We start from the raw sequence: 25,868 nt of genomic DNA, 5'->3' as shown, positions 1-25,868 counted from the left end.
TGTGACTTTGGATGAAAAAACACACAGCCATCTATGGTCTTGCCAAAGGGGTCAAACCTGGGTCTGACCGAACCTCTAGGTCCAGCTACCAATTTGCAGAAAACACAGAGGACAGAGGAAACATGTGGATGGGCCCCATGACTATGCACTCAGCAAAATCCAGACTGTGAAAATGCTGTGGGTCAAACAGCCCAGGATTTTTAGCAGATAAAAGAAAGGGATGGAAGGAATGGGGAGGGAAATCACCCTATTAAAAGACAAATCAAATTTCTACAAATGGGAAAGAGATGCTAAGGGATGCTAAAACTTAAGTGATAAAACTATAGAGACAGGCAAGGAAGTCAAGCTACCATTTGGGGGGAGATTGAGATTGGGACGCAGAGAAGCTTCTAGAGTGGCTGCCAAAGTTCCTTCTCGACCTGGATGGTGGTATGAGGAACTTAACCTTGTAATAACTCATTATTAAAACATCAATTGTGTGTGGTTTCTCTAAGTTTGTCTTATAATATCTCAAAATTTTAAAATGAAAAGACTTTATATTGTCATAAGTGAAAGAAATCTGTAAAAATATATAGAAAATAAAAGCAAAACAGTGACTTAGAAACTGCCCTTTGCCAAAGCTCAGAACCTGAAGCTTGGTCCTCTCTCTTCGTTAAAAAGTCAAGTGTTTGGGCTTCCCTGGTGGCGCAGTGGTTGAGAGTCCGCCTGCCGATGCAGGGGACACAGGTTCGTGCCCCGGTCCGGGAAGATCCCACATGCCGCAGAGCAGCTGGGCCCGTGAGCCATGGCCGCTGAGCCTGCGCGTCCGGAGCCTGTGCTCCGCAACGGGAGAGGCCACAACAGTGAGAGGCCCGCGTACCGCAAAAAAAAAAAAAAAAAAAAAAAAAAAGTCAAGTGTTAAAAAGATGTTAATGGCCATGCTAGCACCAAACAGAAACTTTCTCTTCGAGGTACTCAGAAGAAAATAAAGTGAACTGAAAAGAATGTAATTTAAAATCTGTGCACCACCCAAAATCCCCCTTTGAGCTACCCAGGACCATTCTGCATGGCGGTGCACGCTCTATACTTTCTCAAACACGATTTCAGCGCTTAGTCCTGCCTGCAGTGGAGTGAAAAATGTTCTTGTAGTCCCTCGTCACCAGCAGACCCCAACAAGAGGCTGGTGGGCCAAAGCCCCACAGGGGAATACTGCACACATTTGCCTAGAATGTTCCTTCCCTTGATGACCTGTGGTAGGGAGATTGTCTGGGATTCAGGGAATGGGCCCCAGCAGAAAATCATCCCTGCACCCAAAACATAGATGCCCCTGAGGCGATCAGGCAACAACCTCTCCAAGTTCTGCTATCACAGCCCCCCATTGCATTGTTTTGTAACTATCCCCATGTCTGTTTACTTTGCTTTAAGAGCATGACCTTCTCAGAAACAGGACCCAGCTTACCCAGCACTATACCTCAGTACTTGGCCCAGGCCAAGGCCAATGCTAAATGCTTGTGAAGTGAATAACCAGCATCTATGAGCGTTTACCAGGTACCAAGCACTGTGTTAAGTGTTTCTCATGTATAATCTCATTTCCTCCTCATAGCAACCTTGGACATAGCTCATTCACAAATGAGGAGACTGATACCAAGAGGTTTTCTAATTTTCCCAAGGCCACTCAGGCAGAAAGTGACAAAGCTGGATCTTGACCCCAAATGTATCAAAAGACTACTTAGAACAGGGAAGGGGCTGGGTTCTGGCTCTACCCCTTTCACAACAGGTAGTTCTATGCCTGGCGTATGGTCTGCACTGAGAAAACCCACCCCAAACCCAGTTCTGCGTCTTCCTAGGCTGGAGGGACTCAGTCTAACCTAGCAGAGCACAGGACTTGGTGACGTTGGAGAAGAGAGCAAGCCCCAAGCTTTAAGGTACACGCAACTTGCAATAGTGTCCCATCTCGCACGGGGGTTGGGCTCTACAATCAGGATGTAGGGTGAGAACTGGAGAGAGTCAAAATAATCTTGAAAACTCCCTTAAAGCATCTTCAAGACACTAGGCCTTTGGCCCTTAGAAGCTCCCAAAGCAAGAATTAACTTTGTATCTCTTTGCATTTACGCTCTGCCTCATCTCCCCCCTGCCCGCTCCCCCGCCCCGCCACAGTGCCTGGTACCTGGGAAAGGCTCACAGATGAGGTATAGAGCTGAGTAAGCTGGGTCCCGTTTCTGAGAAGGTCATGCTCTTAAAGCAGAGGAGACAGACATGGGGATACAAGGCAATGGGATCTGTCATAGCAGAACCTGGAGAGGTGAATGGGTCCCCAAATTGTTGCCTGATCGCCACAAGTAGCCCCCTAGGTATGGAGACCAAGGTGTAGTCTGAACAGGGGAAAGGTAAGAAGTTGCTTGAAGGGACATCTTATTCTCACAGATAGAGGTAGAATCACAGTCAATAGCGGACAGTGCACCGATGTCCCCTTCTTCTTAGGAGCCTGGTTCTGACCTCACTAGTCCCTGCCCAGGCTGTGTCCCCTGCCCCGGGAGTCCTCTGAGGGCTGTGTCCTCAGGCAACCCCTCCTCCAAGAAGGTCCATGCAACCTGCAACGTGAACTCGTGCATTTATCTGAAGAGTCCACAGGGCCGACTGTGACCCTCAGGGGCATATAGGAGGACCTTATCCCTCATCCCCATCTGTAAGTTCTGCTAGTACATCTCAGATTGTGAGTCCTGAGTTCCTGTCCACAAGTCCCCTCTTGCTGCCAGAGGAAGGCCCTGCTCCCTTGGTTATAAAACCAACTGCCTGAGTTCTTTATCTTTGTTGAGACAGCATCTGCCTCAGGGGAGAGCGCTTCTCAGCAGCAACCTCAGAAATTCTCCGCGGCGGCTGTCCCTGGGCCCTGACAGCTTCCTGTCTCTAGGAGGGGAAGGGTCCGGGTGTCCCTTTGGGGTGGCCGCTGCCGGGACAGCTCTGGCCAAAGCCTGAAGGCTGGAGAGGGAGTGGCCCAGGCCCCCAGGAGGTTACCATGGTCTGGAAGCAGGAATGCAGCTGGGTCAGGAAGGGCGGCTTCCCGGGCAGGGCCAGCACTCGCTTCTCTACCATCGTGCATTCCACGTCATCGTCTTGAATCACCACGTCCTTCTTCAGGATCTTCACGGCGTACAGCTCATCTGTGCCCTTCCGCTCTGAGAGCATGACCTGCGAGAGAGCGGGCACGTCAGTGTAGTAGCGGAAGGGGCCCCGGGGAAGCCACAGGCGGCTGACGGTCACTCAGATCTGCTCCAAGCTTAGTCCACGTGCCCTCGGTGGATGCTGATACGACACACGAAGTTTCCCACAGACCTCGCACCTTGAATGGCTGAACCCAATCAACAGAGGATGGTTCCAAAACAGAGACAGACTCACAGACGTAGAAAACAAACTGATGGTGACTAAAGGGGAAAGTGGTGGGGGCAGGGAGGGATAAATTAGGAGTTTGGGGTTAACAGATACACGCTACTATAAATAAGACAGATCAACAAGGACCTACTGTGTAGCACAGGGAATTCAGTATCTTGTAATAACATATAATGGAAAAGAATCTGAAAAAGAATAAAGGTATATAAACTGAATCACTTTGCTGTACACCTGAAACTAACACAACATTGTACATCAATTATACTTCAATTTTTTAAAAAGCGCATCACTAAAAAACATTGTTTTTTAAATTTTTAAAAATAGAGGATGATTCCAAGAGTGATGAGCAAGTATTCGGATATCCCTTTGGGATATGTATCAATGCCCAGCCAAACATGACTAGAATACAAACCCCATAAGGGCAAGTATCTCTGCCTGTTTTGTTCACTGGTGTAACCCAAGAGTCTGGAATGGTGCCTGGCACACAGTAGGTGTTCAAGAAGTATTTGTTGAAGGAGGGAATGAGTGAATTCCTGAAAGAACTGAATTTGGGGCAATTGATTCCGTATTCTTTCAGTTGTTTAATATTCATTAAGAGCCTGCTAAGCACCGGGGAAGCAGCATTAGATGAGCAGGCACGTTCTCTGACCCTGCATTCCAGGGAGGAAGGAAGACTTTGGACATTAATTACAGGGATGATTAATGTAATATTTTAACATCCTCTCCTGTTGTCCTGGGGCTTCCTTTCATGCAGCTGTGGTCACAATCTGAGCATGTTAATCAGGGTGGCTTGTGACACATCATTATTTGCACTGGCTGTGACTATGCCAGAGAGAACAGTGACCAGCAGGTACCATTCTCAAGAAGCCTCTTAGGGAGCATGGGGCGGGACCACACTGTACAAGACCTAACCTGGTCTGGGGGCTTCTGAGATGGCTTCCTGGAGGAAGAAGCAATCAGACTGAAGTAACTGTATACTGTGTGTACTGTGTCAGACATTTTGCAGGCAATAATATCAATCACCACAATATTTTGAGTGCTTACCAGGGTGCCAGACAATGGTTTTCATTTATTATGTCTCATTCGCTTTGCCTAAGACCCTAGGAAGTCAGTACCATTAAGAACCCTATTTCAAGGGGGGAGGAGCAGCGGGGTGGGGGGTTAAGAGGTACAAACTATTAGGTATAAAATAAGCTCCAAGGGCATATTGTACAACACAGGGAATATGGCCAATATTTTATAATAACTATAAATGGAGTATAAACCTTTAAAAATTGTGAATCATTATATTGTACACCGGTAACATATAATACTGTACATCAACTACACTTCAATAAGAAATAAATAAATAAGTTTAAAAATTAATTAATTAAAAAGAAAAGAGCCCTATTTCATAGGAGCCCGGGGCTCAGGGAAGCTAAGTGACCTGTCACACCACAAATTCAGTTAGGGACAGAGCCAGGATTTGAACTCCGGTTTACCTGATCCCAAGGTCTCTGCCTTTATACACTCCACTTGTGAGAGTTCCAGAAGAATCCTCAAGGAGTTTAGGTGGCTGAGGAAATGAAATGCTCATCCCTGACTCAGCTGGAGGACCAGAGAGAGCAACAGAGGCCTGGGACCAGAGGGAGTGACGCACAGAGGGAGCCCCGAGGCAGGAGGGCAGCTTGCACAGTCCGCTCAGCTCCTGCCCTGAGGGTAAGAGGCCTGACTGGACTCCTGCACGGCAGCTCTGGGCTGCGCTCGCCGCCCCTCACAGAGGCCCGTCTCCTGCCCGCACCACGTTCTCTCTCATCACAGCCAGGGGCGGCCATGGGCGAGTCAGGCCTAGGAATTTAGAGCACTTAGGGAGAAAGTCCCTGACGCACACCTCCGCATCAAGAGGACTTTTCTGACTGCTTTCTCCCCCAGCCTCACCACAGAAATACGAGCTGCCAGCTGGGCAGGTCCTCCCTGCCGGGCATCTACTCAGCCCTCACAGCAGACCCACTCGCCCCCATGGCAGAGGAGGGCTCAAAGTGCTGGAGTGCGTGTCTTTAGCTCATTTCCCATCTCCCTCTGCTCCCTCACGGGTACCCAGAGCCGTTTTTCCTTCCCTAGTCCTCAACCAAGGCAGAACCAATGACTCCACTAAGATGTTAAGAGTAGGCTGGAGATAGGGGTTTTCTGCTCCCAGATTCCTGAGAAGGCAGGGCTGGGGCAATGGCGGAGAGGTGACTTAGCCAGAGGCGAAAGGGTAGAGAGACTGAAAGAGGATGGAAGCAGAGTCATCAGCTGAGAGGACCCCCAAGTACACAGGAGGGGCTCAGCGCTGAGCTGGCTGTGAGTGTGGCAACCCCACTGCCCCGTCACCACTGGTCAACGTACCATCTAACAACCCAGAATACTCGTAGACAACCCACCCCACCCCACCACCACCCAGGAACACAGGGGAGGGGCCCTGGACACCTTGAATGTCAATGCAGTCCCCTGTCTGGAGGAGTAGCAGGACAGATGGCTGGGAATTTCCCCAGGCACCAGAGGGTGGGGTGAACACCCTACGTCTGTTTCAATTACTCTCCTTCTACAGATGAACAAACTGAGGCTCAGAGAGATTAACCTGCTGGAGCTAATGATTGTTCTAAAAGTGCAGATCTGACCAGGCTACTCAAATGTTTCAAGTCCCTCAGTGACTCCCGCAAGTCAAACAATTTCTTGACCACATCCTGTTCTTTCTTCTCCTCTGGCTCTTCTATTGCCAGTGCCTGTAGTGTCCTTCCACACGCTTTCACTGCTCAGAAAATCTGAGATTCAGCTCAGATGTTCCCTTCCTCTCTATCCCTCAATGATCCACGTAGACCAAACAGGTCACTCCCTCCTCTAGACACTGGGACTGCTTTGTATCTATGGCAGGTACTTTAGGGCAAGTGTTTCCAAACTTCAATCATTCACGTGCCTTTTTCACATTTTTTTCCCTACCACCTAAACTGGTATTTACTTAGTATTTTTTAAATCTAGTCACATCTTTACTTAACTACATTTATCTGAAAAGGAAATTTTATATCACCACCATTAATGGCAAGCCAGAATCACCAGCCATAAGTGGAAGATGAGCATAAAAGAAAATAAAAGTGGAGGCTTCCCTGGTGGCGCAATGGTTAAGAATCCGCCTGCCAATGCAGAGGACACGGGTTCGAGCCCTGATCCCGGAAGATCCCACATGCCACAAAGCAACTAAGCCCGTGTGTCACAACTACTGAGGCCCACACGCCTAGAGTCCATGCTCCGCAACGAGAAGCCACTGCAAAGAGAGGCCCGTGCACGGCAACGAAGAGTAGCCCCCACTCGCCGCAACTAGATAAAAGCCCGCGCGCAGCAACAAAGACCCAACATAGCCAAAAAATAAATAATAAATTAATTTTTTTAGAAAAGTAAATAAAAGCAAAGCAGTGCTAGGAAATTCTAGCTGGATACTGCTGGCTGCTGAAGGTTCCAAGCCAGGCCTGTTGTTTTCCTCTTGTTTAAGGAAAAAAGTGATATTAGCAAATGTTAGCTATTAATGGCATGTTGTCATCAAATGAGACTTTCTGATTCAAGTAATTAGAAAGACTAAGAGAAAACGTAAAAAGAGAAAAACCTTATCATTCATATGGCACCTATGTACCACCTTAAAAAAACTCAATTACTCAACTAAAATCATCTTGCAAATCAATACTATGTGCTTCACACCTTAGAAAATACTGTTGCATTTGTAGAGATATTTATCTTTCAGTCAATCAACAGGGATGTGTGAAGATTCTCAGTGCCTCGCCCTGCCCTAAGCCACAGGGGTAGAGGGGAGAATAGCCAGTACCAGAGGACCCCCCCCCCCACATCCTGCAAGTGCTACACAAAGGGGCAAACTCTGGAAAATTCTCCTATAGCATCTGGAGGAAAACAGAACTGACACACACGAAGCATTAATAACAATTTAGAGATAGAACTGAATCAAGTTTTAGAACAGGGGCCAGCAAACTTTTTCTGTAAAAGGACAAAGAGTAAATATCATAGGCTTCAGGGGACAGTCTCTGTATCTACTACTCAACTTGCCACTGTAGTGGGAAAGCAGCCGTAGACCACACACAAGTGAATGGGTGTGACTGTGTCCCAATAAAACTTTATTTATAAAAATAGCTGGTGGGCCCAGCGCCAGTAGTTTGCTGACCCCTGTTCTAGAACATATATTTCAAAAAAGATCGGGGAAAAATAAGAGTGACTACATTAGCAAAAGTGGCCACAGTTAAAAAAATAGAACTACCAGAAGACCCAGCAATCCCTCTACTGGGCATATACCCTGAGAAAACCATAATTCAAAAAGAGTCATGTACCACAATGCGCACTGCAGCTCTATTTACAGTAGCCAGGACGTGGAAGCAACCTAAGTGTCCATCGACAGGCGAATGGATAAAGAAGATGTGGCACATATATACAATGGAATATTACTCAGCCATAAAAAGAAACGAAATTGAGTTACTTGTAGTGAGGTGGATGGACCTAGAGACTGTCATACAGAGTGAAGTAAGTCAGAAAGGGAAAAACAAATACCGTATCCTAATGCATATATATGGAATCTTAAAAAAAAGGTCTGAAGGACCTAGGGGCAGGACAGGAATAAAGACACAGACGTAGAGAATGGGCTTGAGGACACGGGGAGGGGGAAGGGTAAGCTGGGACGAAGTGAGATAGTAAAATAGCAAAATAGATAGCTAGTGGGAAGCAGCCGCATAGCACAGGGAGATCAGCTCGGTGCTTTGTGACCACCTAGAGGGGTGGGATAGGGAGGGAGGGAGACGCAAGAGGGAGGGGATATGATATATGTATACGTATAGCTGATTCACTTTGTTATGCGGCAGCAACTAACACAACAATGTAAAGCAATTATACTCCAATAAAGATGCTAAAAATAAAAAAAAAGTGGTCACAGTTTAACTTGGATATGGACCCTAGCATGCTTTTCATTTCTTCCAACTCCTTCTTAGAGCCTTCTGATTGGGCAGGGGACTTATCTGGCCACAGCTGATTGGATTAGAGGTGGAGAACTGATCTAGGTTGAACCAATCAGATTCTCTCATTGAAAGATGTGGAATTAGGACGCTCCATGTAGGCAGTCTAGGATCCTGAAAAGAAAAACACACAGATCTGCCTAGAGTGGTCCTTTCCTACCACATGCAGGCAAAGAAAAGTGACCCGGATGTGTGGGGGAAACAAGAAGGTCAGGGAGGGCTTCCCTGGTGGCGCAGTGGTTGGGAGTCCACCTGCCGATGCAGGGGACATGGGTTCGTGCCCCAGTCCAGGGGGATCCCACATGCTGTGGAGCGGCTGGGCCCGTGAGCCATGGCTGCTGAGCCTGCGCGTCCGGAGCCTCAGCTCCGCGGCAGGAGAGGCCACGGCGGTGAGAGGCCCGCGTACCGCAAAAAAAAAAAAAAAAAAAAAATGAAGGTCAGGGAATGAGCAAAGGCCTTGCTTTCCAGCTCTTGGTTCCAGTCTCTCAGGAGGCTTGTCTGTTTCCATAGAAACCTCCATATCTCCCCAATAAAGTTATTATTTTATTTAGACTAGCTTGAGTGGATGTCTACCTTTTAAAGATCTATAAGACAAAATTATAGCTTGAGGAGTACAAATTCTTAATAAAAATAAAAATTTCAGTAAGTCAAATAGCATCAGGTTAGTACATGACCTAAAACAAGACAAATTGCATTCTTTAGGTGCCTCTTGCCTGTATCAGAACCACGTGGGGTACTTGTTTACAAGGCAGATTCCAAGCGCCACCTCTCATCCAGAAGCTCTGACTGTGGCCTGGGAGGACGCATTTTAACAAGCGCCTCCCTTCCCCTTGATTCTAATCACTAAATTTGTTGCTCTGAGGAACTCTGAGGTAATATCAGAATTGATTCATTTAATATGAGGGATAGGAGGTGTCTAGAAGTAAAACAGATAGAATCCTTTTATTGTGAGTGTCCCAACGCTCTCTCCGCAGTCGTTACCAGGGGTGAAAAGGGAACTTTGCTCCTTAATATTCGAATGAAGCTTTCCTTTCAAAAGGAATCTCTCTGCCCTTGGTGAGCTTTTTGAGAGCTTCCTGAGAGCTTTCCCGGTATCATGAAAGAAGTGATATTCTGTGGTGGTTTCAAAACATGTCTGTAAATATTTGACACTCCTCAGTCAAGGGGCAGAGTCTGTGCCCTCTGTTCTGGAACCTGGGCAGCCTATGTGACTGCTTCAATGAATGGAATACAGTGGAAGGGATTCTGTGTGACTTGGGAGATAGCAGCTTCTGTCAGTTTCTCTTGGGACACCTGCCTTTGGAGCCCTAGGCCACCGTGCTAGCGAGGCCACAGCATGAGACCACATGGAGAGGCCTGGAGACCACACAAAGAGCTTGCTGCCTAGACAGCACTGGGTGCTCCAGCCTCAGCTGTTCCGGCTCCAGCCACTGCAGGACAGAGCCCAAGCCACAAGCAACCAGTGAGACTTCCCAATCTCCTGACCCACATACACCATGAGAGATAATAATATACAAGTTTTGTAGTTTTAAACCTCTGAGTTTGAGGACGATTTGTGATGCCGCAACAGGCAACTGGAACACATTCATCTGAGCTCATATGTGCCCTAATGCAACCCAGCCTTGTCAGGTGTGGCCCCTGTTACCTTGCTTTATTTATTTCTTGTGTTTGGTTATGAACGCTCTTTTTAATCAAAAAACTTTTAAGGCTTCAATTGAGATGGGCAACAGAGATGGAATTCAGTCTGCCTTCCAAATGTATCGCCTTTCCTAGTCTCACCCAGGACTTGGAAGGCTGGCCAATTCATTTATTCGTTCAGTAAACATGAATTAAGTGTCTGGGGTGTGCCAGGCACTGGTGATACAGAATGAGAATCCCTTCAGGAGGCTTACACACCGGCACAAATAAGTCCGATTCAATTATGATTAAACTCCTGAAAGAGAAGTTCATGGTGCCCTGAGAGTGTTCACATGGAGGACTTAACCTGGTTTGGTGGGCTGGCAAAAGATGCCCTGGGGAAGTGATGGTTAAGCTGAGACCTGAAGAATGACCAGGACTAGCACAGTGGACACGGGGGAGGCATATTCCAGCCAAAGGGAAGCCAATCGTGTTCCCTTAGGATTAAACTACCTGGATCCACAAACCTTGGTCTAGAATTACTGTAGGAAGTGAGCTCTTAAGCTCTATAAATCAAAGTCCAGATGCCAACTCCCAGCCCTCTGAGATGTCTCCAGCAGAGAGGGCAGCAGTGGCACCAAGTCGGGGGGCTGGACAAAGAACGGGTGACATTCAAAGGGAATGGGCCGGGCTTTCTGGTGGCGCAGTGGTTGAGAGTCTGCCTGCCGACGCAGGGGATGCAGGTTCGTGCCCCGGTCCGGGAGGATCCCACATGCCGCGGAGCGGCTGGGCCCGTGAGCCGTGGCCGCTGAGCCTGCACGTCCGGAGCCTGTGCTCCGCGGCAGGAGAGGCCGCAGCGGTGAGAGGCCCGCGTACCGCAAAAAAAAAACCAAAATAAAACAAAACAAAAAACAAAGGGAATGGGCCAATGTGCGTGCCAGGGAGAAAGAAGACAATGTTGGGATGACCAGCATGTGAGAGAAGGTGGCCAGTTTGGGGCTGATATGATAACCACCCCCATTTCTTACCTACTCTGTGCATTATTTCATTTAATTCCACACAGATGGGTAGTATAGGTACTGCTACCATCCCCGTTTCACAGGAGAGGAAGCCAGGGCTTAGAGAAGTTAGGTGAGTGGTCCAAAGTCACTCTTACTAGGAAGTGACCCTTCTAGGTCACCTATCTCCAAAGTCCACGCTCTTAACCATCTGATTCTCTGAGCCCTGAGCACCAAGTGTTGGGTCATGAGGCTGTACTGTCTGCAGATTATTGCTGAAGTGTTTCAAATTTGACTCCAGATCCTGGCCCTGTTCTCCTTTTCCTACCCATCCTACCTGTTGAGACTTCAGCCCTTGTGGCCTAATTCATGGTCAAGAACAGAACACTTATGTCCTTTTTCCATTTCTTATACAACCACTAACAAACCACTCATCTACTTGTCAAGATGAGCTTGGTCTGAGTCAGTTCATCCATCTAGTCCAAGAGCTCTATTGGGAATTGTGTGCCAGGCATGATGCTAGGCACTGGTGATGCGTCCACGAACAGGACAGACGTGGCCCTGCTTCCAAGCAGTAAGTGGCTTGAGAAGATCTTACTCCCTCTATCTGTGCCCTGAAGTGTTGGTACGAGGAGGAAAATGACAGAAAAACAGCCGTAGCACCAGCAATGGCGATGGCCATGATCTAAAATGCTCCTTTACGTAGACATGATTTTTTATTAATTGTCTCTTGCAGTTTCTGAAGCTTCCACTTCAGTTAATACCAACATTGAGGGCATGGGCTGTTTGTTCAGCTGTCCCTCCATCTCTAGGGTGAGGATTCCAAACAGATTGAAAGGCTGTCTTGAAGTGACGTTCTTATCAAATTCCAAGCCACATCTGTTCCCCAAGAATCTTCTGGGAGAGATGTGATCAGCAGCAGCAGCTCTGGTGACAGCAGATAAAATGCAAAGTAGCCCAGGGACTCCTAGCCAGAAAGTTGATGGAGATGAACTTAACTGGCAAATCCAAACAGCCAAATGTGCCTGGAACCTTGGTCCTTGACCATGGGACAAGATGGCATCATGGTTAGGGCAGGGACTTCAGAATTAGGAGACCTGGTAAATATCCAAGTTCCACCACATACTAGCTGCGTGACCTTGGGAAAGTCACTTAACTTTTCTGAACCTTAATTTCCTCGTCTATAAAACAGATACACTAGCAATGCTCAGCTTTCGGTGGTGCTAAGGGAACTTTGGGGGATAAAGTATGCAAACTGTACACCTTAATTCAGCTCTGTGCTGGGCAAATGATGAGTACTTAGGGACTTGTACTAGTTATAATAACAAAGAACCAGAAACTGTGTGGCGTAAAACAACAGAAATCTATTCTCTCACGGTTAAGGAGACCAGAAGTCTGAAATCAAGGTGTTGGCAGGGTTGGTTCCTTCTAGAGGCTCTGAGAGAATCTATTCCATGCCTCTCTCCCAGCTTATGTGGTTGCCAGCAATCGTTGGTTTATGGACACATCATTCCAATCTCTGCCTCTGTCTTCACACGGTGCTCCTCCCTGTGTCTCTGCCCCAATTTCCTCTTCTTATAAGGAGACCAGTCATTGGATCGGGGCCCACGCTAATCCCGTCTGAACTCTGAACTTGATGACATCTGCAAAGACCCTATCCCCAAATACGGTCAAATTCACAGTATCAGTAGTTAGAACTTGAAAATATATATTGAGGGGAGACAATTCTAACCACTACCGTGGTTATCATCAGCTTCATCTTTTCAGAGAAGGACCAAGGGGACCACTTGTGATCCCTGTACACAGCATCAATTTCCAGCTCTCAACTGGCTAAGGAGATTTGCCCCGAGGGACTTGTGTGTCCATGTGCTTACTAAGGGGAGAGGGCAGAGATAGTTAGGGACCAAGGCCCCACTCCCCACTCCCCCAACTTCAACAGACACCTGCCGCAAGTCCAAAGCCAAACTGAGCCTCCCTCAATTCCTCTCTCTTACATCTCATCCAGTGCATCAACAAGTTTTGTTAGCTCTGCATTCAAAGTACATGCCATACCCAACCTCCTTCCTGATCTAAGCCACCACGATCCCCACCCTGGTCTCCAGCAATTGCCTCCTAGATAATTGTTTCCGCTCTACCTGCTCCCAACCTCCACGTACACTCTGTCCTGCCCGCAGGATCCTTCCCCCAGATACACCCAAGAGTTTGGTCCCTCACCTCGTTCAGTGCGACTTCCTTGCAGAGATCCTCCCTAAAGTTGCAGCCCCTTTGTCACTCCCCATCCCCTTCCACTACTTCGTCTTTCTTCCCACACCTGGCATTCTATTAATCGCCGTTTGTTTCTTTTCCTCCCTCCCTAGTACAGGAGAACAGCTGTTTTGTTTGACTGGTTTGCTGTCACATCCCCAACATCTAGACACTCAATAAATATTTCTCGAATAAATGAATGAAAAAATCTGAGTGACGGTGAAGTAGTTTAAAAAAAAAAAATCCCTAGATCTAGGTCACTAAAGATCTTTAGTTACTTGGTTCTCAGCATTGTTTAATTTATCTATGGCTACATCCAACCTATAATTCACAATGAATTTGAGGTAGCATTCAACATTATATAATATTAAACAAGTAGATTTTATCATATGTAAATTATACCTTGATAAATCTGGTTAAAATGAGTATATAGCACATAGTGTGTATGTATATGCCTATATTATAAATATAGTGTGTGTGTTTGTATGTGTTGTACTATCAGCTTCCCAGAGGCCAAAGCAACCAGAGGTACATGAAATGACAACAGAAGTTCATATTTTCTACAGGGAAAATCATTTTTTGAGGAGAAAAATAAGCTTTCCCTAGAACTTAGGCCTAAAGGAAATGTCTCACATGGATCCTGAACACGCATTGCCGCCGTGGACAATGTTCTGAATAACATCCCTATGACAGGGTCAGAAGAGGAGGAGAGACCACACCATCTAGCACTGTCAGAGCCTGCAAGCTTGACTAACACTCGGGTGTCTGGAAAAGATGCTAACTTGATGAACTCAGATGGTGCATCTAAAATAGAGACAGACAGAGACACATTTGGGGCTCACAGTGTCCCCGAACACTAATTTGAGAGGAGAGGATCGGTAAGGTGCAGGGAGCTGAGGGTGCACGGGAGAGGGATGGAGAAGCAAGTTAAGCCGGGTGTGTACAGTGCAGGCCTCCAGGGGGACCACGAGCCCCTCTCCCGGCCTCTCCCACACCCGCCACGCTAGGGAGCTGGCTGTGGACAAGGTGGGGTGCGGGTCTGATCTGCTGCAAGGTGTGTACCCTCCTCTATTTTAGGGTTCTGTCTCTTTGAGGGTCCCCCGCCCTCTGGGACTGTCTCCTGCTTGGGCTCCACCCAGTCCCTCCGAAGACCTGCAGAGCAGAGAGCACTTTAGATCAGCTCAGTTCTAAGTCTTAAGGCAAATCCGGTCTCCTCCCCTCCTCCACCCTTTCCTTGGGTTTGCCTCACCTGCTCGTACTGAGCTCCTCTTTCTCCAGGTTGCACATGAGAATTCCCTGAGGAGCCCTTACCGGCTGATGCTTGGGCCCCACTCCAGACCAATTAAATCGGAACCTTCTAAATATCTGGGACCTTCCTGTGTGGCCTGCCCTGGGAGAGGACGAGGTGATGAGCTGGCCAGAGGCCATCAGGATGGTATTGTAATCAGGGGCTGGAGCGCTGGGCAGACACTGGCCACTGCTCTTCCAGGGGCGTCTGCTCACTCGGAAGTAGGGTTTTGAGAGAGACTTGGGTGCGGCCAGGTTACTAAATGAAGGTGAGCGTCCACACATCCTCATCTCTTTACAGCATGGCAGGTATCCTGACAAGCTGTTTAACATAAGAATGTGATTTTGACCTTGACAGAATCTGATAAGCTGGAAGTTCATATCTAATTAGAACTGTAAAATCACAGTAGGTACAAGTTCATCTCTGGAATCACGAGTTCAAAGTTTAACTCTATCATGTGCTTGCTGTGTGATCTTGGGCAAGTTACTCAGCCTCTCTGAGTCTCAGTTCCCTCATATGTAAAAGGGGCATAATGATAGTTCCTCCCTCAGCAGGCTGTTGTCAGAGTGACGTAACGCAGGTAAAACTCAGAGCCTGCACACAGAAAGCCATATGGTTAAAGTGGAAGAATAAATACAGAGAATAAGAGGAATGGTGGGTACAGTGGCTCTTTCCCACAGTCTCCAGGAGGCAGAAAGTGAATTAGAGCAATAGACCAAAATTTCTGCAAAATCTATTTCCCAGGAGATCCTTATGCGAAGCCCAGAATGAAAGGCAAGGCCTTACTGTCTGTGTTTAGAGGTGGGGCTGGCACCCGCCCTCCGGGAGAAGCTAAGGGGACTCTCCTGCAGGGAGCTACATGCTCAGTCCAGACGGAACTTCCCTGCGGAATCAGAAGACCATCTGTCATCTTCTGAAATTCTGAATGGGGAAGTGACGATATACCCTGGACTCCAGGTCTTCACAGACTCATCTTCTCCAGCAGAGCCCTCCTTCAGACTGAGCCGGGGATGAAGAGACGGCTTAAGCCACCCAAGCCCTGACAACCAGAGGCCTGGAATGAGGGGCAGAGCCAGTCCTACCAGGAGACCTTGTAAGTAGATGTGGGGATAAATCTAGACAAGAGTCCACCGATTCACAGGGCCATGATGATGCTTCAATGATACGTGTCATAAGAGCTTAACATATAGACAGAACTCAATACACTACGTTCATCAGAGTTGATGAATTCTTTACCTTTTGAGGTTCTCCTAACTTTCAACTTTCACCAGACATGAAGATGTCCTAACATGTTCTAGGTTATCTTAAGGCCCTAATTTTAATCCCCCAAAGTGTACTGTTACTGTTCAAACTTTGGTCCAGATTTTCTAAGCGTATGTATCCACACATATGTGTGTTTAAATTTTATATTTGATGGTGGACACACTAATCGAATATGAAATCATGTGGTTTGGGGGAATCAAATGCATTCGCCTCTAGCAGCAAACTGGAAGTTAGCAGTCTAGAAATGGTTCCTGGCTTCTAATAGCTTGCTCTGGAGGAGCAACTGGGTGGACTTGCAAACTGAGGAAGTACTTCAGGAAAAACTGAAAAGTGGTATAGTGGGGAAAAGGTGCTAACTGGGAGTTAATAGTGTGGATCTGGGTAGGACTGAAGCACTTTTTGGATACAATCTTCAAGTTGGTAAGACAAAAATAAGAGCAGTGATAGTGTGCAGACCAACTGGGTTATTTCATGATTTATTATGTAAGGTTTTCCATATTTAAAATAAAATCTCTTTATATGGTTACGTACCGTATGATTCCAACTATATGACATTCTGGAAAAGGCAAAACCATGGAGACAGTAAAAAGATCAGTGGTTGCTAGGGGGTGGGGGTGGGAGGGATGAACAGGCAGAGTGCAGAGGATTTTTAGGGCAGTGAAACTACTCTGTATGATACTATAATGGCTGAAGCGTGTCATTATACATCTGTCCCAACCCGCAGAACGTACACCACCAGGAATGAACCCTAATGTGAATTGCAGACTTTGGGTGATCATGATATGTCAGTGTAGGCTTATTGATCGTAACGAAGGTACCACTCTAGTGGGGATGTTGATAATGGGGGAGGCATGGAACTGGGCGGTAGATAAATTGAGTTTTCAGATCAGAGGTCAGGGTGACACGTGTCATTAAGATTTAAGCCTCTTAAAGTGATGCCACGTCACACATTAGATTTAATCAAGTTGAATTTTTGCCCACTAGCAGAGAAAGCCAGTGGAAGTGTGAAACGAAGTTTAGAATGGAGGTACTTTCCGCCGAGTCATCTCTGGCTCATGCGGACTTGCTATTGTTAAGCAAATGTCACTACACCCATGGAAGGAATGACTCACAGTCACTGCTGGAAAGAGGGAGGAGAGGGAATAAGAAGGTTTAAACTTGAAACGCCGAGCCCTGAGTTTTAAATGAAGAGGCTTAGTTGGATTTAATAAGAAGTGTTTGATTGGGTTGTAATAAGAAATGCAAAAGAACTATTATTTCAAAACTCTGGGTTGTATCACCTCTAATTATTGATATCATAGAACTGATATGGTGGAACTGGTAGGTATCCATTCGAGTTATTGAAGTGTTCTCTTGAGCTCAAATCAATGCTGGTGTCCTGTAGGTTTGCTTAGTCAATTTTCTTTGAATCACATGTTATATCTGACAAAACTAGCTGGTTAAAATAAAAGCAGATTTAATTTGACTCTTTTTTAAACAGTTCCTGGGAAAACAAACCAATAACTGATGGCTTTTACCAAAAGAAAACGCAATGAAACCCTTAAGGGTCTGTCATTCGTTTCAACTATTAGGCGCACAAAGGAAGCCTGTTTCCCTATAATCTGATCTGCTCTGTGCACACAAGCCTCCCTTTATGATTGGTGTCACAGACTAATGGAGAATGGGTTTTCTCTAAGGCAGGAGTGGAGCATGTTGAGGCTGGGTGGCACAGTGGTCATGCGTTCGGGGTTTGGACCTGCATCCACCACTGCATGAATCTGGAAGTCTCTCAACTCTCTGAGCCTCCATTCCCTCACGTAAAATGGGGATAATGACAGCACCCACCCCATAAGATCGTTGTGAAGATGAAACAAGCAGTGCATATAAAACACTTAGACAGGTTCTCAGCACTCAAAATACAATCTCTGCAGTGATTTTCAGAGAGGTCAATACATAATATCAAACAGACCTGAGGGGCGGGGAAGGATTGAAACAAACTATGGCATGTTTAATTATATTAACCATCTGTAGGTGTACATTCAAAATATTTACCATGGGTGTTGGATGATTAAAATCTATAGGTCTCTGCTATCACGTTTTTTGTAGAAAAGATTATGGGTAATGTTGTTAGTAAACAGGAATTCAATATCTTAACGGGTCTAGAATTTCTGAAATAGCACATAAAGATGCAGCTGAGATGGATGTGTGGAGGGTGAACTATGACAGCACGATAATTGGACCAGAGGCCGTGAATTATCGCCCGAGACAGAGCTTCCCTGTTAATAGGCTCTATCTGGCCCTTCAGTAAGAGGACTAGATTTAACTTTGTATTATTTTTCCCAAAGAGCCAGACAACGTTTTGAAGAATATACAGACTTAAAGGAAACACTGGCCTGTGTGCCAGACAGACAATATTTTCTTCCTTCTCCTCGAGGAACTACCCACATTACATTTGCTTTTCAGAGAGTCTGTTCCTGTTGTCCTTCCTGACAGATGGCTGGAAAAGTGACCTGTCCCTTTGGCCACAGCTAACTGGATCACATGATCACTGAGCCATACTGGTCCGTCAGTCTCTTTCCTGGGGTTTTAAATTCTAGACTACTCTAGATTTGGGAATTAGACATTGAGAATTGAGAAGTGACATAAGGCTGAAGGAGGTAACACTGATGCACATCCACAGTGAGAGATGTCAGCAAGAAGCCAAGGTGACAGATTGGGATCCCCAGGATGGAGACAATGAATGCTGGGTTCCTGGAACTTTCTGGTCCCAGCTGCACTTCCTGCCTTTGGATGTTGGGAGATACACAGGAACATGCCATGTCTGTCCAATAAATCCCCCTTTACTCCCTGTGGCTTGACAAGGAAACCTGAATTCCGGATGTTTCCCTTTCCTTGATATAATTCATTTTATTGGGAAAACAGACCCTTGTGCTTTTTTGTTCTGTAATTTACTATCCTCTGAGCGGTGAATGTAGGGGCTACAGAGAAGCAGTAAGTCACTTCATTGATGAGAGACCTGGATGAATTCGGAAAGTGGAAGGGCCTCACCGTGACTGGGGAAAATGAGTTGGCAAAAAAACCCCACAGCAGTCAGAATTGCATACGAAAGACTAGGGGCCGGGAGGAAGGTGCCATAATTGGGATAGAACCAAAGAGAAGGCAGGAGTCCAAGATCAGACAGTAAGTGTCAAAAGGTTCTCTGGAAGAGGATTAAGGGAACAGGTAGCGAAGACTTTGAGCTATCTGTGAGCCACATGATACGGGACTCACCATATGGTGCAGGAAGATAGCAAAACAGGTTGAAGTAAAGGGAAGAGCTTTTGTCTGGAGGATTATATAACCACCTCTAATGTATGGACGTATATGTGTGCATGTGAAGCCACACTACTAATGAGATTAAAATTAGGATAGACTCCCACCACGGGAGCTCTGGGACTTCAGGAAAGGCCTTTGTTACTGGTAGAAACGAAACTGCCTTTTCATCTCCTCAGGAAATTTCTTCCTGCGGTAATTCAGTGCTGCCCTTGGATCCAGCAGAAGACACTGGAGTCCGGGGCTTGGAGCTCTGTCTGGGTTGTTCTCTTGTGCCCAAACTCAAAGCACATACTAATTAAGGACCCCAGTGGCTTTTGGGGAGACAGCTTGGAGGTTGTGTGCTGTTGGGGAGCTAGTGTTAGCCACCAGGGCCAACTTCAAGCACACTGGGGACCACGATCTCTGTAGGGGCTCATGCAAGTGGTTTACTTTCTTTTAGAATCACAAGAAAAAAAAATGAACTTTTAGGCTGAAGAAACTGCTTTAACATGCAATATTAATACATTTGTCCTGATGCCAAAGCAGTCGTAAGATACAGGTTTTAACTTTTTTTCATGGTGTAAGGAAGAACCCGCAAAAGTCTCCATAGCAGTTTTGAAACTGTTTCAAAAACGAAAAGACTAGCAGTTTGGTGGAGATGAGTGGACCCAAAAGTAGAGAAGAGTGCTGTTAGGGATGGAAAGGGGCAACTGGAATCACAACACCTGATTTCAAGTCCTGGTCCTGCCTATCCCCAACTGTGTAGTCTCGGGGAGGTCACTCAATCTCTCTGACTTCCAATTTCCAAATAGGTGTAATAGGGTTAACATCAGTAACTACCTTGCATGACTGTGGTAAGAAATAATAGGATGTGTGATGCATATACATCCATAGCATGATCCCTGGCATTTAGTATGAGCTCAAAAGTTGGAGGCAATGGAGATGGGCAAGTGGAATTGTAGAGGGTGGGGATGGGAGATAGAGCTGGTGAGGGTTACAAGAAATGGAGGGTGATGGTGGAAAGGGAACCAGCTGAGGAACCACACACACTAGAGATGCCTCCAAGACTTGGAGGACCCCACGAGCTGAAGCCTGTAGAGGAGGTGAGAAGGGCAGGCTCTAGAAGAGAGTAGCCCATTCTCAGGAGCCCTCCCAGGAATCCCTGTTGATGGCTCACAGTTCCAACGGGTGTTTGCACATGCATAGCTAATTGACAAACACAGAGTGAGGAGGGAGAACAGAAAATCTGGAGCCTTCCATCACCATGCACGTGGCATTTGTCTAATGGCAAAGGCTCAGAGTGAGAACAAGGCATGCAAACTCTGCTTACACTTAGAGGCAAAGAGCAGAGAGGGGGAAATGAGAAAATAAGAGGGGAAAACGGTTAACCTTCTAGAATATGTTTGTGACATGGCAAGGCGACCACTGTTGAGACTAGAAATGCAAGTTTTAAGTATCAAGGCAATCAAGAGCCTAAGATCACACACATCTACACCAAACCTGGTCCGTTAAATGTCCCTGACGAGCTCTGTGACTTTACCAACTTATTTCAACTTCCCGCATCTCCTTTCCTCATCTGTAAAATGGGGATATAAGTAGCTACATCACAGCATAAACATGAGCCGAAACATACAAAGCACTTACAACAAAGCCTGGCCTATAGTAAGGACTCAAAATGTTAGGTGACATCATCATCTTCATCACTACTGCCACCACAAGAATATATGTTCCATGAGGGCAGATATTTTTGTCTGTTTTGTTCACAGCCAGTGAACAGTGCCTGGCACATAGTAAATGCTCAATACACATTTGTTGAATGAATACATCCTTAATCATGCTGTCAGTGGGCAGTTATTATAAAAGTGATACTCCTCCCCGGTATGGGTTCCAATCTCAGTCTCAGTTCCTCTCCCTCATGTCTGCCCTCTGCTGTCGTAAGCAGCCACCATGCCTTGCGCTCAGATCTGGAGAGTTCGGAGCTACGAGATCACTGATAACCTGGGAGACGGGCGATTCAGAAGTAGCTGAGAGTAGAAGTCACAAGGCAAAAGGATAAGGTACAGGTGAGTGGGGAGGAAGTGTAGGCAGCAAATCTCAGAAGAGCAGTTTGATTCTCTGGATATACTCAGTGAGTACAGGACAGCGAAGGGAGAGTCAAGGTCACAGAAAACATCTTTAAGGAGACAGGAAATGCTGAGCATGCTTCTCATCTAAAGGAAAGGATATAGGGGAGAGGGAAGATCAGAGATGTTCTGTAGCTTCCAGATATATACAAAAAATGTAGCAAAAGACTTCATGCTCTTAGGAATACAGTGGTAATTGAAGTACCAAATTGCCATGTGAGTGTAAGATCTTGAAGTCAGTTTTTCAAAAAATGTGGCACTTCTACCATCGGCAATACAAGGACAAAATTATTTTTCTTTTAATAAACTCTCCTAAGAATATATTAAAATAAATATATGACTGCTAGATGAAGCCTGTGATTTCAAATACATTATCACTTAGGGCAATGCTAAGAAGAAGAAAAGGCAGTCAATTAAATCAATTTAAAAAATATATTTAAGGGGAATTCTCTGGCAGTCCAGAGTTCAGGACTGCGCTCTCACTGCCGAGGGCCCGGGTTCAATCCCTGGTCAGGGAACTAAGATCCCACAAGTCACGCAACGCGGCCAAAAAAAAAGAGAGAGAGAAAATATTTAAGATAGTATAAAGGAGGTATGTACGTGCTTAAAAAAATAAACAAAAAAAATAAAAACAAGTGCATAAATAGGTAATAGTTGGGAAACTTGGCCAAGGCTATACTCAACCCTTTTGTACAGTCTGAATCTGGAGCCAAGGGAGTTGGTGTCAGCACCTTGGAGAGTGGCACACAAATGCTGAGTCTCTGGGGTGCCATAGGAAAGGGGCCACTGGCTAACACTAAATGGCCTCCTTAGTGACACTCAGGCACTTAATATCATCAGCCTCTTGGGCATTATTCTAGGAAAGTCGAACACCAGAAGGGAGGCTTAATGGTTTTGTCTCTCACCTCTCAACTTTTAATTTCTGATCATCTTCGATGCATACAGAGCAGCAGACCTGAATGGGACTTTTTGAAGAGATAAATGTAATACCGGGGCACTCAGTTTCTAAAGACTTGCCACTTTTCCTTTTAATTTTATAAGCTGCTGACTTCTTCCTACTTGATTTATTCCTGGCTTATGCTATGCTTCAGGAAAAGCAGCACTAACACCTGGCACGTTCCATGATTTGAGCACAAGGAAATGTCATCGAGAAGAGAAGCTTAAAGTTTTTTGTTTGTGGGGCATGAAAACTGGGAGTTCTAAAGGTTAAAGTCAGAAGGTCTTTCATGTCACCAAGAATTCCAACCAGAGCTGAAAAGTAGGGTGTATGGCTGAGACAACTATCTTTCCATCAAAATTGTTCTCCCAGTGTCCCTTGCACTGAGTCATGTGACTAAATTCTCTGTAATAGCGTGTAGGCAGAAGTGATGTACTCTGTACTCCTTCCCCCCCCACACTCTGAGTATAGACAAAAACAAGGCTGTAGGGTTTGATGGGGCTGTGTAAGATGGAAGGAACCTGGGTCACTTAATCACCATATGGAGAGCGTGGGTGAGGCCAGGAACACCCATCTTGGACTGTTACATGAATGAACATTAAACTTCTATTGTGTCGGCGCCAGTATAGATGGAGGGGTCTTTTTGTTATGGCAGTTGGATCCACCCTAACTAATAAAGGAGGTTAGGTGTGTGGGCTCTGGAAGAAGAGATGTTCTTTTTTTTTTTTGCCACGCTGCATGTGGGATCTTAGTTCCCCAACCAGGCATCAAAACCGCGGCCCCTGCATTAGCACAGAATCTTAACCACTGGACCGTCAGGGAAGTCCCAGAAGAGACATTCTGAGATTTCCACTTACTCCCTCCCCTCTTTGCACAGTTAACTTAGCTCATCCTTTAGATAAAGCTCAAGAGCCTCTTCCTCCCAGAAGCCTTCCCTGACTTTGGCCAGGGCCGATCCCACTCCCGCAGGCTCTCCCAGCAGACGGCAAACATCACGGCTGTACTTTGTATCTGTTAGTGTGATTTTTTTTTTTTGATTAACGTTTATACTCCCACTGGGTTTTTAAGTATGCATTTTTCAAAATTCATAGAATGATACACTTCCTTGTGCATTTTGTTGTATGTAAATTTTATTACCTTAAAATGATCAAAACCAAATATTGAATTCTGGTTAAATGAAATGCATGCTGAAGAGTTCAGGGGAGAAGTGTACCGATATCTGCATCTTGGTTTGAAACGCATTAAAAAATGGGTTGACAAAGAGATGGAGAGACATGTGATCGCGCATATACAGTCAAATGCTGGCTGCAGAATCTAGGTATTGGGTATTATGGGTGTTCATTGTATAATTGTTTTAACTTTTCTGTATTTTTAAAGTTTTTCCTAATAAAATGTTGGGGGGAAGTTCAAAGAGAGTAGGAGCTATGAGTACGTTCCATAAATAGAATTATTCTGTGTACAGTGTATTTTATATTACTAATCATAATGTTCTGTGATTTGCTTCTATTTCTACTTGAAACTGTGTCATGGACATCTGTCCATGATGACAGATAGACAGACAGACAGAGATACGAGAGATACGAGAGACACAAAGACCTCATCCTTTTGAAGGTATCATATCCATATCCATGATATCCACCATTATATGTTTAACTTTCACACTACTGATAAACATTTGGGCTATTTTCATTTTTTTCTATTACTGATCTTTTCCTATGATAGCTCTTCTTTATGTTAGCTCTAGGTCCACCACAACACGTTCCTGCCCTCCCCACACCGCCAACCCCCCCAGCAGGCCAGTATCCTCCACAGGCAGGAGTCCACGAGTATAAGAAAATAAGAAAGCCCTCATTCAAACTTCCCAGCATGATTTTCTAAAAACATCTGGATCATACAAATCAGTACCACAAGCACATCTGAAGTCTCAGAAAGCAAGTGATACTAGCATGAATTAAATATCCAACGGATATTTATTATGGTACTTTAGAATTAGGGGAATCAAGTCTGTAAGGTACAGAGCTGTATTTGTGCTGTGTATACACCTTATCAGAGACTTGCTGTTTTACTTTATAAGCCCCACTTGTATCATCAGTCTGAACAGCGCATATCTGCCCAATTTATATATCTGGAGCACAATTTTAACTGCAGAAATCACTCGACAACCACAGAGGTAAAATTCTTGAAAAGTGTAAAGGTTGGCAAAGCAGAAGTCAAAGGTTCAAGAAATCAGAAAAAATAGAGAGGATAAAGCTATAAAAATAAACATTAAATAACAAATGAATAATACATGCAAACGCTCTGCAACAAAAGTTCTAGAGGGCGTCTATCTCCAAGTAAGCCAGACATGCCAAGAGGCCCTGCCCTGGTGCGATAACGCTCCCAGGGAAACACTTTCACATGGTCAGGAAAGCAAACTCTCCAAATTTTTCTTCTTTTTAAAGTTTTTGAAACAGGGTTTACTCGTTTGGAACTCAATGGCCTTCACACTTGCTTTGCCCCTTGTTTCATTTTCATAGGTCTTAGCAAAATGCTTGTGTCTCTCCCTACTCTCTCCACAAATTATTACTGTCTCTAAGAGCATGTTTTTCTGGGCCAGATCTGATACAGTGGGCCTGCGGGAGGGGAGGTGTGAACAGATTACCCAACGGTCCCTGTCTTTCATCTCTGGCGGGGGAGCAGTTACTGCTGCTGTGTTCTTCCATTTAAGGGGGTTGATGTATATATCCCACAAGACTGAAAAATGGTAAAAGTAGGCATTCAAATATAAAACCACATTAATTTAAAACCGCGACTGGCAAAACAAGAGTTGCAAAGGATTACTCTACGTTTTAAAGGATGGTAGAGGTTTTTGTTATTCTAGCTTGCTTTCATGACATACTGTTGTCTTCCTCTGTGATTTATTTGATACCACATCCCCAGTCTGGAACAGAACTCTCAATTAGTATAACAGTTTCCATGGAAACATATGATCTATTCTCTCTCATTCCCTCACTGTTCCCCAAGACCCACTCTCCCACTTCTCTACCCACCCCCCAACCCCAATCCTTTCTGTAAGACCCTCCAGAACTTCCATTCCTCAATCAAAAACTCTCCAATCTGTACTGCTGAGTGATCAAAAAGGTGAAGAAATATGTGTGTGGTCTGCTAACTTTTGAGGCAACAAGGACAAGAATAAATATGCATATTTCTATTCGTTAAATTAGCAGAGAGAAACTGGAAAGATGCAAATTAACAAAACAGTTTGTATACGGAGGGCAGTAGCAGCGAGGGGGCACAGAAGGATGTGAACCTGAGTGGGAGCAAAAGACTTCTCAGTGTTTATCCTTTTAATATAATTTTAATTATGAACCACGTGAAAACACTGCTTATTAAAAATATAATTTAATTTTTTAAAACTCTCCGACAGCCTCAGCTGATTAGAACCTCCTCTTCATTTAGGCTCCATTCTTCCTTGTCATCAGGGAAACCCCCCCATCTTTGAAATCTAAATGCCTTTAGTCTTCCTAGCATTTTAAATCTATTGGCCTCAACCACTTGTTTCTCATCCCTAGGCCTCTAGACTCCTTCTTCCTCCCCAAGGTTATAACCCTCTTTCTGCTCTGACTTCCTTCCAGTCTGGATGTCCTTTTTATTCATTTATTCAGGACACCTTTGCTGAGTACCTGCTAGAACAGGCTCTGTTGGATCTGTAGTGGGCATCCCTCTTCCCAGAAGCCTTGACTCCCTTATCACTGGGAT

At 45.5% G+C, this 25,868-nt stretch overlaps 1 protein-coding gene across 4 annotated transcripts in view; it reads right to left on the bottom strand.

Moving 5' to 3' along the window:
- Positions 1–25,868, bottom strand: part of PRKCB (protein kinase C beta) — a 312,071-nt gene that overhangs the window by 53,483 nt on the left and 232,720 nt on the right. For all 4 annotated transcript variants that reach the window (XM_032603893.1, XM_032603892.1, XM_032603894.1 and 1 more), the window contains one exon: positions 2,995–3,168. In XM_032603893.1, coding sequence (XP_032459784.1) covers positions 2,995–3,168 — 174 coding nt within the window. The remainder of the gene's footprint in view (positions 1–2,994; positions 3,169–25,868) is intronic.

Source organism: Phocoena sinus, chromosome 15, assembly GCF_008692025.1.
Source record: "Phocoena sinus isolate mPhoSin1 chromosome 15, mPhoSin1.pri, whole genome shotgun sequence".
Taxonomy (NCBI): Eukaryota; Metazoa; Chordata; class Mammalia; order Artiodactyla; family Phocoenidae; genus Phocoena; species Phocoena sinus.
Note: the sequence above shows the minus strand (reverse complement) of the source record. Positions and strands in the feature narration are given on the sequence as shown.